Below are 14,035 nucleotides of genomic sequence, written 5' to 3' on the forward strand. Positions count from 1 at the left end.
GACCCTCACCTTAATGACACTGCACGCTACTGCTGCTGCTGACAGACCCCAGGGAAAAGAGAAAGAGGTCAAACACTATCACCACTTGTTGTCACACTAGGGTGGGGGGAGGCAGGGAAACAGAGGATACTAGGTGGGGGCTGGAGCCCGAAGGACAGGAGCAGGTCAACACAAATTAGTCACAAGAGGAAATGCACGGGTTCTGACATCGAGGCTGCTGGCAGGCGTGAAGCATCAGCAGAAGTCCAAAGTCTGTAAAGGCAAGAGTGAAGGGGCAAGCGGGTGACACGTGCCCCAGCAGTCAATGCTCAAATCCACACACGTGTGACAGGGGACGGAAGAAGATGCATTTTACGAACATTACTCCATCTAATCATTAGGAATAATTCCTGTGTTCCTGGGACACCTATTTTATTACTCCTGTTTTACAGGGGAGGAAAAATGGGTACAGAAAATTAACAGTTTGGTCTTGGCCACCAAGTTACCCACTGAAATGGCTGTGATGTTAAATCCGTTGGTATCTGATTCCAAGGCTTATGTATCAAAGTTGGTTCAAAGTATCTAAAATACCTGTGTGCCATAAGCCTGCGAATTACATAATGTCTCAACTGTACTTTTTCATACACTTCCTCTCAGGGCAATGACTGATTCGATGGAGTAGAAAGATCCAGACCAGTGGCACTAATTCTGGACACATGCTGGGATCGCCCGAGCATCTTACAAAAAACACTGATGCCCAGGTCACATTCCTGATCAACTGCATCGAACCTCTGGGATGGGATCCGGGCAGCTGCTATTTTCAGAAAGCCCCTGGGTGGTTCTGATGGGTACCGCTGCTGAGAACCACTGGCCTATGCACACAGGTCAGAGTGGGCATGCAGTAGGCTGGGGGGGACGGCTGTGTTGTTAGCTGGCAGCTCTCACTGCTTCACATCTCACAAGCATTCTGACAAATACCAGGGCAGTGATGCAAATGAAAAAGTGCTTTAAATCTTTCAAGAATGCCTCCATTGCTACTTGCACAGCTTATGCTTTTTTTCTTCAATGATGTGGGAATTCGAGCCTAAGCATGAAGAAAGCTGCCTCTTCCTCTCATCCCTGCATGAGCCAGAAAATGAGGGCTCATCCTGTGTTTGGAAAGAATTCTGTAAAATTCAGCAATGTGCTAGACTAGGAAGCAGCTTCTGCTGCCACTGCAAATATTGTTTTTACAATTTCTGGGCTCATATGAAACAAAGCTGGATAGGTTTTTTTTTGTTTTGTTTTGTTTTGTTTTGTTTTGTTTTTTTTTTTTTTGTTTTTTTTTTTGTTTTGTTTTTTTAAAGGTGACTACTCTTGTTCACTGCAATGCTAAGAGCCCATAGCGTTAGATCCCATTTACTAACCTCCAGCTGGGTATGGTGGTGGTGCGCTATATTGCAATACTCTTAAAACTTCAATCTCTATCAAAATTACTGGAGTGGGAGGTGGGCAGGAGCTGTTTAGAACAAAGGATTCTTGTAGGAACTTGCATTTCTCACCTGCTTGGGTGATGCTGACACTAACTTGCAGACCATGCTTCCGGTTGCACTGATACAAAGTAGTGCTTCACAAACTCTGAATGTGCATGGAGATCACACACTGATACAGCATAAATGCAGGTCCTGACTCAGAGGCCTGCTGTTCTCTTCCACGGGCCACTCTCTATGTACCAAGGATATAGCATAGTCCATTGGGGGTGGGGGAGAAAACTTCACTCGTCCCTCTGTTCACACGGTTGGATGCCCATTCAGCAGTTTGACAGGTAAAAGACAAAACCTTTGAGCATTAGTCTCCTAACGCCTTTTTTTGGATGGAGACACAAAAAAGAAGTGAATTAAATGACATCCTCCCAAAACCCAGTGGCTGTTTCCTCATGTCTGGGCATGAAAACTTTGTAGACTCCTATAGGTGTCTAAAGTACTGAAAGGCTATCCACGCAAACGGACTTTTTCCAAGCTCCATGCCCAGAATGCCAGATGCTCATTTCTCTCCTCCTAAGAGATTTCTTTAATTTGAATCAGCATGCTTTGCCTTGCAACAGGTGGAAGCCATTTTGAAAAAAATAAAGAAAGAAAGAAGAAAACAGGGATTGCACCAGAGGAATCAGGCAATAAGGCCATGAGGTATGTTCAATCCTGCGTTCATGTACATACAGCACCAGAGGAGTGAGAACTGTAACATTTTAATTCAAGCATTACCAGCAATCTTAAACCTACAACCATGGATCCTGGATGGGGGGGAGCATGCACACATGTATCCATGTACTAAGGAAGCCATTATTAATTCATTCACTTTCAGTCATTTAGCCATTCATCCATTTATTAAATATTAAGTATATCCTCCATAGTAGACACTGTTCTAGGAGCTGAGGATTTAGGAGAGAACCCCCTGTGAAAAATATTCAAGCTATTCCATCTATTGGAAGTGCTTTGGGCACCAAGGTGGGAGATGATTGGTTCTGTGTTCTACCTCTTTCTCTCTGAGGCAACATAAAGGAGTAAGAAATTTAGGGCAGTGTGTCCCTAACTATGGTGAGAGCCCAGCCCAGGCCTGTCCACCCCTCCTATGTGTTGTAGATTGATACTTTTATAAAATACAACAGAAATTGATTAATAAATAAATTTTTAAACCACAAAGATTTACAAAGCACAAATCCTTCTTTTTTGATTATTAGTTTCAATAGGCAATGTCAAATTCCTTTAAAAGGAGGGAGGGCATCTAAACGCTTACTCTCAAATTCTGTACATCTCACAGCAGACTGGTAACAAATAGCTTGCAGACAGGCATACTCCTCAGGCTACATTTTGAGAAGTCATTTAGACACTGGACTCCAGGGTTAGGTTGCCTGGGTTTGAATTATAGTTCCAGTACTTGCTAGCTATGTGACTGTGGGCAAGTTATTTAATTTCACTATTTCTCAGTTTCCTCCCTGTAATAGGAACGCCACCCTCATTAAGCTGTTGCCAATACATGTAAAACACAAGTCAGCACATATAAAATAATCAGAATCGTGTCTGGCTCATATTAAATGCTATTAAAAGTGTTAGCTGCTATCATTACTACTACCTACTACTATGAATACAATTGATACTGTAATTACTATCAATCCTATGCTATTGTTTTGGGCCAATACTCGCACAGTTGTTTCACCTATTAAGATGGTGTTTGTCATCTCCTCCTCCAATGTACTTCCTTCCTTCCCTTCTATGAATTCTGTGTCCAGACAGTGAAATTATGGATTCAAAAACACGTTATCACCCATGGAAATGCCCCTTATAACAGACTGTCTCTACTGCCCGATGCCATTTCAGGGAGGTAAGGACAAAGCATTCTGGGGTTCTCTGCATCTGCACATCATCAAACAAATGAAAGCAGCACTGAGACAGTTGTCCTTCTACTCCCCCCTGGAGAATTCAGTTGTGCTGATGCTGTGTGACACTGGGTGCTGCCTCAGGGCAAAGCTACAACCCTTTCTTCTCTGACCAAATAAATGACAGTCCAGCAGAGGGAATGGTTTCAAAGGACATTTTTATACTTCAAGTAACTATTTAACCCACTTGCATCTTTTACACATATATGTATTTCTCCAAACTCCCTTATTAACAGTTGTTTTGGACTCTCAGCAAAAATTTTTGAGAATTATTTATTTTCTCTTCAGATTACTCACCTACAATTAGCCTAATAAAAATGTTAAGGTGATGAAAAGAAAGTGTTAGGGTGACATTAAAGAAACCCTGAAACTTGACCATGAAAAATTATGTTTGAAAACAATTTATGATGATTATAAAGCCAGAGAATGTCTCAAAATGTGAAAGGAAAATAACCATCTCATTTATTTTTTTACATCTCATTATTCTGAGAATATTAAACAAATGTATTGATATGGTCTAAAATTTGCATTCTCAGAAAATAAAATTTTTATGAAGGAAGGGCAACAAAATAAGTAAGAAAGCAGGTGTTTTTGGTTGTGACAACAAATTTGGAGATGAAAAAGTTGAAGGACCTTAGTTTAAAGATTTAGTCACATAGAATTCTATCTTGACTCAGATAAAGACGAGGCAGGTGAACTTGGAGTTCTCATCTAGCCTCAGAATGGAGTAATCAGTTTAAAAAACAAGCTGGTGATGAGGCTGGGAGCAGTTTAATAAGACAGCAGTAGGCTGCCCCTAGATGTCATTTAGCTGGCAAGGTGTGGCCCTGACATGGCCCAGATTATAGTCAACTAGTTATGAGTTTTAATGTGTTTTTGCTTCTCAAGCTGAAAATCATAACGTAAAATACACCAGCATCTTTAGTACGCAGATATGCTCTATAGTACATCGTTGCCTTTGTTTTCTTTGGAATTCACTAAGCATATTACACATATTCACTAAGCATATTAAAGTTGCTCTGTACTGCTAGCAGGGAGCATGACACAGCAGGGACATAAATACTGGAAGGTTTTCTGAATGAGAGGAAGTTAATTATACGGTCTGACAAAAGCTAGACACAAACAAGGTTTTGTCACTTTCTATTTCTCATCGTCCCACACCGACTCTGTGGTTATTTCAGACTCTCAAAACTTACCCACTGTGTCTACCCATCCATCCATCTATCCATTTGTTCAATAAATTATTTATCAAACTACTTTTTGCTACCTGGTACTGCACTATGCTTTTGCAACTTACTATTCTTCTATTGGGAAAAGACATAAAGCTAGAGAATTGATGAACTAATAAGTATGGTGGTTGTGTTTAAGATGAAAATAGAACTAAAGAGTTAAAATAGTGACTAACTGGAGAGATTCCTTTGGGATCCTGAGAAAAAAGAGAATTCCATGCAGATGATTCAGATGAGGAAACATTAACAAAGAGGTGGAATTACAGAGGTATGGACAGTACTGAAAGAAGCAACAAGGGATGGGGAGGTGCCCAGGGACTAGTCATAACAGAAAGCTGTCATCAAAGGGCAAGGGGCAGAAATGACATTACCAGAATCCAGTAGGAGCTGGGGCTAGGGAGCAGGTGTCACCTGGCAGGACCTCTGGCTCTAGAGGGATGCACCCAGAGCCAGGCCAATAATCCAAAGTGGAGAGGAAGGAGATAAGAAACAGCCCTAATCTCTCTTCTCTCACCTCTTCTAATTTGCTTCTAAGGCTTCTCATTGGCAGAACCAGATAGTAAATCACCTGGAAAGGGAGCTTTGATGATACAGTCCAGGGACTTCAGCTTCAGTGTTGGGACTAGACTGGGGGTTGGAGGGAGGGAAGAGTGTAGAATAATAAGAGAAGGGGATGTACTTAGGTAGGACAGTCAGGAAAAGCTGCCCTGTGGAGGTGACATCTCAACAGGGACTCTGAGATAAAGTCCCAGCCATGCAAAGAGCCCGTGGAAGGGTAATTCATGGGAGGGACAAGTAAACCAATGGCTCGGCCATTCTCGCTTCCTTGCATCCCATACTCTATAGATCCTGTACAGGGAACAGATCTCACACAGGCCCAGATGATCCAAATGAATGCTTTCCCAGGTATGATGTTCTTATTATGTAAGCTCTGGGAGAAGCCTCTATTCTGGTCTCTCAATACCACAGAAGAGTTTGCTCCTAAAAAATATGCTCATGGATGCCTGGGTGGCTCAGCAGTTGAGTGTCTGCCTTTAGCTCAGAGTGTGATCCCAGGTTCCTGGGATTGAGTCCCACATCAGGCTCCCCGCAGGGAGCCTGCTCTTCCCGCTGCCTGTGTCTCTGCCTCTCTCTCTGTGTCTCTCATGAATAAATAAATCTTAAGAAAAAAAAAAATAGAATGCTCATAACTAGAACACTTGCCTAAGAAAGTAGTCTAGCATTGGTATTAACTCAAAAACCAAGGAACACACAAAAAAAGGCAGTAAGTGCAAGCCACTAAAGTAACTATAACTCCTTTCGGTTTACATAAGTTTTTTTCGAAGAGCTCAGGTCTTCCACACTTGAGATATCCTTATCTTGTGCAACTTATATAAAAATATGCTATTGTACCCACCATTTTCTCAAATGAAGAAATACTATAAAGATACAAAAACATTGTAATAATAGTTAATGTACATATGTGTAATAATAGTTAATGTACATGTATAATTTAAATTCATGCTAATGTTCCTTTGGTTTTATACTTACATCTAAGACATTGGCTAAAATGGATATAAAATAAATTTACCTCAAGCCTATAAATCCAAATAACTACTAACAAATTACTTCATTTCTGTTGCCTAGACACCATTTCCTTATATAGTCAAAGTAAAATCTTTAATATTAACAAGATCTTGAATTAAATGATCTGACTTTTAAAGGCCAGTTTGCTGGTGGGTTCAAATTTGCTGTGAGCTAGCGTACTTCTTTATGTTAAGTCTGCCGTAAAATGGCACAAGGGTTTCCTTGTTGGTAGTTGAGGTTTGGCACAGTAATTTTCTTCCCTGAAGTCCTTCCTACTCCTGGTACATACAGCAGGGGAAAAGGAACCCCTTTCAGGACAAGTTCCAGGCAAATAAGGAGGAGGTGCCTGCATGTTAATAGACTCACCATCTTCCCTATGCAAAGCCAATCACCTTTCCTTAAAGATCTGAAGGAATTTCCATTATCTCTACATTAGTTCTAAATTTCCCTAGTGCCGGTTTAATTTATTTCCTCTTGTTTTGTCTCTGGTGAATATAGAAACAGATGGTAATTTTTCTTCTCTTCTTTTTCTAATTTGTGCTTCTTGCCAAGTCCATGAAAACTGCTGATAAAAATAATACAAAGTATATTATTACCTGCAGAAGAGGCCGCTGCACCCCCATCACCTTCATGGTGTCTGCATTAGCTAGGATCTTCAAGGGGTCAGATGTTTTGGTGACTCCTTCAATCTCCTTGTTGATTTCTGCCAAGACTTGATTGAGGAAGATGTTCTTGATGTACACAGTGAGAAAGTCTCGAAGAGGGCACTGTTTGGCTGGGCCAAGTCCTAGGGCATGCTCAATCTCCTGGATAAATCTGGAGGACAGCAGAAGAAAATGGTTGTCAAATACACCAGAAAAATAGTCCTGAAAATATCACAAAACACATATGGGTATTTCTAGGCTTTGGCCTCTTGTTCTATGAAGAGGTGAGGGGAAATTCGCAGCATTCTTAACAAGAACAGGTCATCACTTTATCATTTGTCTACTATTTGCTTTTATTTTTCTAAGTTATTTCACTAAATGAATAAAAATAGGACAAAATAGAAAATACCACTTCTACACTAGGGGGGAAAAAAGGGAGACATCAAAAGATATTTGTATTAATTCAAGAAGGAAATAAGAATATAAGAAACAAAGGAAGGCATGATGAACAGAAAACAAATTATAATGCAAATTTAAAAGCACACCCACAAATACTGCATATTTCACTGAGGCCTTAATAACTGTAGTCAGAAATGTGTTTTAAAAAGGGAGATTTGCATTTCCCTGATGATTAGTGATGTCAAGTTATCTTTTCAGATGGCTGTTGGTCATCTGTATGTTTTTGTAATGTTTATTCAGGTCCTCTGCCCATTTGATACGATTGTTTTTTTGGTGCTGGGTTGTTTAAGTTCTTTATATACTTTGGATACTATCCCTCTATTGGATATGTCATTTGCAAACACCTTCTCCCATTCAGTAGGTTGTTTGTTGTTGTTTTCCTAATAGTTTCCTTTGTTCTGCAGAAGCTTCTTATTTTGATATAATCCCAATAGTTTATTTTTGCTTTTGTTCCCTTGCCGCAGGAAGCATATCTAGAAAAAAGTTGCTACAGCTGATGTCAGAGAAATTACTGCCTGTGCTTTCTTTTAGGATTTTATGGTTTCAGGTCTCCTGTTTAGGTCTTTAATTCATTTTGAGTTTATTTTTGTGTATGGTGTTAGAAAATAGGCCAGTTTCATTCTTTTACATGAAACTACAATGAGATACACCTCACACCCGTTAGAATGGCTAAAATTAAGAAAAAAAGAAACAAATGTTGTCAAGGATGTGAGGAAAAATGAACACTTGTGCACTAGTGGTGGGAATGTAAATTGTACAGCTACTCTGGACAACAGTGTGCACTTTCCTCACAAAATTCAAAATAGAAATACCATATGATCAATCACCCCCTTCCCCCCTGGTATTTACCCAAGGAAAATGAAAACACTAACTCAGAAAGATATATGCACCCCTATGTTTACTGCAGCATTCTTATAATAGTCAAGACATGGAAGCAACCTAAGTGTCCATCAATAGATGAAAGGGTAAAGAAAATGTGGCACATAGATACAATGGAATTTCTATAACAGATTTTATTTACTTCTTGAAGAGAGAGGCAGAATGAGCAGAGGGGGATAAGCAGAGGGAGAGGAAGAGGAAGGCTTTCTGCTGAGTAGGCTCGATCCCAGGACCCCAGGATCATGACCTGAGCTGAAGGCAGATGCTTAACTGACTGAACCACCCAGGTGCCCCTATATATACAATGGAGTATTACACAGCCATTATAGATGAATGAGATTGTGACATAGGAGGCAACATGCATGGACCTAGAAAGTGAAATAAGTCAGACTGAGAAAGACAAATACCATATGATCCACTCATAAATGTAATCTAAAAAATATGAATGAATAAACAGCAGAATCAGAACTATAAATACAGAGAACAGACTGATGGTTGCTGCGAGGGGGACATTTGGGGGAGTAAGTAAGTGAGGCGGGGAGGCAAATACAGGCCTCCAGTGATGGAATGAGCAAGTCACATAAGGAATACAGTCAGTGATATTGTAATAGTGATGTAATGGAAAAGGTGGCAGCTACACTTGTGGTGAGTGCCGTTATAATGTATAAACTTGTCAAATCACTAAGTTGTACACCTGAACCTAATGTAACATCATGTGTTGACTATATTCAAATTAAAAAGAAAAAGGGCAGGGGGAGAGAGAGAATAAATGATACTCTTTTAATTCATGATGACTGTACGTGGGGAGGGAAGGAATGGAAAGAGGAAGGGAGGTAGGGACAAAGGAGAACTTCAACCTTATTTGTCATGATCTGTTTCCTTTACTGCGAACACTTAAAGCATAGACAGCAGAATGTGAGTAACTTTCCACGCTCACAGGTGAGTATGAACATATTTGTTATGTTATTCTATGCACTTTTTTTATTCTGGAAGTTCCTGCTTTGCATGGTTTGGATATGCACAAATTTAAGTCCCTACCACTCAGTTAATAAAACCAGTCCCCCAAAAACAAGATTTAAGTTCCAGTTAACTTGTATACTAACTGTGACTAATGGCGTAAAATGAAAACTCTGCTGCTACCTCCTCAATCCAGAAATCCCTATGTAAATAACTGATGTTCACCATGCTCAATGGATCAATCATGTCACTTCTTTCCAAGTCTATCAGTGGTTGATAATGGCCTATTTGTTATTCAGGTCATGTTCAGGCAGCAAAGTGTGTAGTTGTGTTGTCTTCTTGTCTCCTAGTGAAAAACCCATGAGGCATTTTATAAAAATGGATAATTAAAAGAGGGAATTGACCAAAAAAGGATAGAACTATAGCAAAAACAAACAGTGACAATACTCGGGGTGAAATTGAGTAGAATGTAAGTAGATTTACAGAAGAAACAGCTAGGAATGTTGACACTGCCCCCATTTCAGGGGCAAACACAACCTGAGAGAAGGTGAACTTATTCACCTCACCAAGCAAAGTCTTTGTGATGAAAGGGATGAAGGCATCGCAGAGGAAGTGAGGTGGCCCAAACTGCACACATCTTGAAGATATTTCATGAAACTGAAAAGCAAAGAATAAAATGCTGGCAGATTCAGACTTATCCCAAGTAAGACATTCCACCAACACCTAGAAAAGATGCTCAGTGTATCATAAAGTACACAATGAAAAGAAGGCACAAGCACTGTTCAAACTACTTTAAGACTTTAACAAAACACTTCATTTCTTAATGTTTCTAATGTCAGAGAGTGCTAAACATGTATTGGTTTTCTTATTTTTTCTTTTTTGGATACATTTATAAATGACAGCAAGGGAGTTTTTCATGTTTTGGCAAAAACTTGCTCAAGTCGAGAAACAACTGTGATTTTCCCCATTAAGATTGCTTTGCATGGTGATTTTTTACAGCTCCACAATGCTATGCAAACAAGGACTGTGTTATATTTTAGATTTTCTTCGAAAAAAATGTAGAAGGGAAATCAAATCAAATCGAATCAAGTAAAGACAAAAACTGAATGATTAACTGGAAAGATATATTTGCAACTTCTATCACAGATGAGTTAGAAAAAAAACCAAACAATTTAGTAGAAAAAAATGATCAAAGGACAAGAAAAGAAAATCTATAGTAAAAGGAAAACAATGGCCATTAAGCATGAGAAAAAAATTCTTAATTTTGTTCATAATGAACACAATGAAAAGTAAACTACACTGAGATGCCATTTTTTTTTTTACATCCATGCACTGACCAAATTCCAAAAGTCTGAAAACATACTCTTTTGGCATAAGTGTGGGAAGAGGCATTCTCATGCATTTTTGATGGGAATGAAAAGCAGTACAACTCTTCTGAAGGGCAAGTTGGCATCATCATTCAAAATTACAAATGCATTTTCTTTTGACCCAGAAATCCCACTTGTGGGAAATACTTCTGACAGCTATAAGTAAATATGATTACATAGAGCAGTGTAGCATTGTTTTCACAGCAAAAGACAAAACAACTAAAAAAAATTCATCATTTACGGATGAATCAAATAAACAAATAAACATGTATCTACACATTCGAATACTGTGCATAACCTCAACCCCGCAATGTGGACGCTCTCAATACACTAACGTGTAAAGATCTCCAAGATAAATTGTTCAGTGAGAAATGCAAGCTGCAGATCAATATTTAGTAGTACTCATTACACTGACCTTTCTGTAAAAATTATATATCCTCATTTGTTTGTTTTCTTATAAAGACACCGTAGGAAGACTCACAAAATAACTAACCAAAGGAAGTACCTGTAGGAGGAAGGGATGGAGTGGGGTCTGGAAGTGAAGCGGAAATCAGACTCTTCCATTATAACTTTTAATAATCATTTGACTTTTTTAAAAGATCATATTGGCCTTTTTTAACAATTTATGAATCAGCATCCTAGCTAGCAAACAGAAAAGAGCTCTTGTAACCATTGAATTTTTAAAGACTGAATGGATCAGCTACTCAAAATTAAATTAGAAAATATTTAAAAATTACCTACACATACGAAAGAATGTGTTTCATAAAATGCTTTCTAATTGGACCACATTTAAAGTTTGGTGCATAATGTTCTTTAAGTGTAGCTGTTTGACCTAATAAAGAGTTTCCTTTACTCAATAAATAAATACATCATGGTTAATCTTGCGTATTACCAGCTTAACATTCCATTAACCTTTGGGTCTAGGGGGGTATGTGTGTATGCGTGTGCGCACGCGTGCACATGGCAGGGTAGAAGGAAGGGAGGGCTTATACATATAGGATTATCACAATGATAAAGTAAGCCAAAGAATGTAGGAAAGAAAACAGACATTGAAAAGCCATGAGAAACACTAATGAGGCTTCTTTTTTTTTTTTTTAAGATTTATTTATTTATTTATGAGAGAGAGAGAGAGAGAGAGATAGGCATAGACACAGGCAGAGGGAAAAGCAGGCTCCATGCCGGGAGCCTGATGTAGGACTCAAACCCGGGACTCCAGGATCACGCCCTGGGCGGAAGGCAGGTGCTCAACCCTGAGCCACACAGGCCTCCCGAAAACCACTGTTTTTAATTTGCTTATGAGTAACCACACCAAAGACCTTTTCATTTCATAATTTTCTAATATTATGGGACTCAATCATCAGAATCCCTCCTTATGCTTTTCAATGGGACTCAGAAAAAGAGTCTTCTGATAAATACTTCCTACATTTTCAAAACCTTTATCATTTGTTAGAAACAAATTCTTACAAGTTAACCTGCTCCTAAACAGTGGCAGAAGGTCTAAATTACCCACATTTCTTCTTTCCTAGTTCTTTATTTGCCTTTGGGGTCCTCCAAATATGAAACAGCTCTGAGCAGCACTGATGGAGGGGCAGGGCTCCCATCGCTTTCTGCCGAATGATTTCTTTCCAACATGAATCTCTAAATCCCTACAGCAGGCACATCAGTCTAGAAGGACACATCCAGGTTGATGCTGTCATCTCTTCCTCAAGGGGACCCATTCAACATGTGTCCAAATCGGCTTCCAGGGCAGTGCGGGCCCTCACCGTGCAGAAAGCATGAAACGTGTACAAGAGAATGAAAAAAGAAAAAATGCAGCTGTCTGATCAGTCCGTTTTTACTCTCATCAAACAGGGGAAGCAAATACATGAAATGAGCAAACTGCCCTTTCCTGGGCAGGAAGGACACAGGAGAGAAAGTCTCCTATGCAGCCAGAAGGGAAAGGAGACTCAGGGTCGCTGGCGAGAGGAGGGAACCAGAGGGGCCCCAACAGAACACTGAGAACAGGTTTCCCTGAGGTTGAATCCCCAACATACACTGCGGGGCACGTTATTTAGCCTCTCTGGATCAAAGAAAATTGTTCTGCTGATTCAAGGAGGAACGTGAAAGTTAAGCACCCAGTACAGAAGGTAGCACCTAGTAACTGATGGTTAACTGGTCACTACTATTTTTGTGGCTACCACAAAAATACCACTACTATTTTTGTGGCTATCAGTACATGAACCCTGATAAGATGGGCACAAGGAGGCAAGAGCAATATATTTTCTGATTTTTTTTTTAACCTTGCCCCTTCACCTTCCCATGCCTGCCCATAATTGGCAATTTGGACCACAAAATAAATACTTTGACTATTTTAGGAACAGACTGATGTGGGAATGACCAAAGCCCCATGTGGCCAGAGGTCAAGTATAAATTGTTCCTCCTGTATCCTCAGAGCCTAGTGGTACTTACTCTATGGCTAGCACATAGTAGGCTCTCAGAAGAAATTTTGTGAAGGGAGTACTGAATACAACAAGCATTTCCTTTAACTTCAACCTGGAGTTCCTGAAACGAAGGTGCAACCTCTGTGACAATGCCTTCCTCCCAAGAATCTGGACTAGAAGTCCAAATAAAATATTAAAACAAGGAAGAAAAGTCTCCACCCCCCAGGTATTAACAGTTGCCTCTTACTGAAGGAAGGTTCTCAAGTTCTTCACCACATTCCCAGCATTGTTTCTTTTACTTTCTACCAAAACAGTTACTGACACAACTTTACATTCTGCTCTTTTGCAGAGTATTATAAACTCATTCCATCACACTAATAAATACAACATTATTAAACCAAACATCTATTAGGGAATGTGAATGCTACCCTCTGGTTTTATTATAGATAATCCTACAGTGAACATCTTCATTCTGCCTTTTTTTTTTTTTTTAAAGATTTTATTTATTTTATCATGAGAGACACACACAGAGAGAGGCAGAGACACAGGCAGAGAGAGAAGCAGGCTCCTTGCAGGAAGCCCCACGTGGGACTCGATCCTTGGACTCCAGGATCATGCCCTGGGCTGAAGGCAGGCGCTAAAGCACTGAGCTACCCAGGGATCCCCATTTTGGTTTTGTTGAATTACCACCACAAGTTATTGGGAGAAGCTCCTTATCATTTTTCATGGGCAACTCGACATTTTATTTCCCCTAGATTCTCCACAATGTATTGCATGGCTCCTTTTACCTAGTAAGTACTTTAAAATTGGTCTGTTGAATGGGAGACAGAAGAGAGAGTCAAGGGTGTAGAGGCAAATCATCAAAAAGCTCAGTTTTTCCAACAATGCTCCTAATCAGCTCTATGGAAGTAAAAAAGCACTGAATTTTTAACAGCAAAAAGAATCTCATTAGGAAAGAAAACACTTCACTTCAAAGTTAAGATGGAACACAGATGGAACCCTGTCAAAAGGGTATTATCTAATCTGGTGAAGTGCCTTCACACTAGGGACTCCCATCCTGTAAATGATGAGAAGGCAAACACAAAGCCCAGGTACAGCTATGTACATGGAAAGGAGGAGAAGG

The 14,035-nt window shown here is 39.7% G+C and overlaps 1 protein-coding gene across 4 annotated transcripts in view; it reads right to left on the bottom strand.

Moving 5' to 3' along the window:
- The window catches only part of EXOC4 (exocyst complex component 4), a 754,775-nt gene that overhangs the window by 220,164 nt on the left and 520,576 nt on the right, over positions 1 to 14,035 (bottom strand). For 2 of the 4 annotated variants that reach the window (XR_012002626.1, XM_026010860.2), the window contains exon 11: positions 6,783 to 7,002. Coding sequence is in view for 2 of the 4 variants with exons in the window: in XM_026010860.2 (XP_025866645.1) it covers positions 6,783 to 7,002 (220 nt within the window). In the remaining 2 variants the exon portion in view is untranslated. Of the gene's footprint in view, positions 1 to 6,782; positions 7,003 to 9,686; positions 9,783 to 14,035 lie in introns of all 4 variants that reach the window. The other 2 variants (XR_012002627.1, XM_026010859.2) reach the window with 2 other exon arrangements.

Source organism: Vulpes vulpes, chromosome 7 (assembly GCF_048418805.1).
Source record: "Vulpes vulpes isolate BD-2025 chromosome 7, VulVul3, whole genome shotgun sequence".
Lineage (NCBI taxonomy): Eukaryota > Metazoa > Chordata > Mammalia > Carnivora > Canidae > Vulpes > Vulpes vulpes.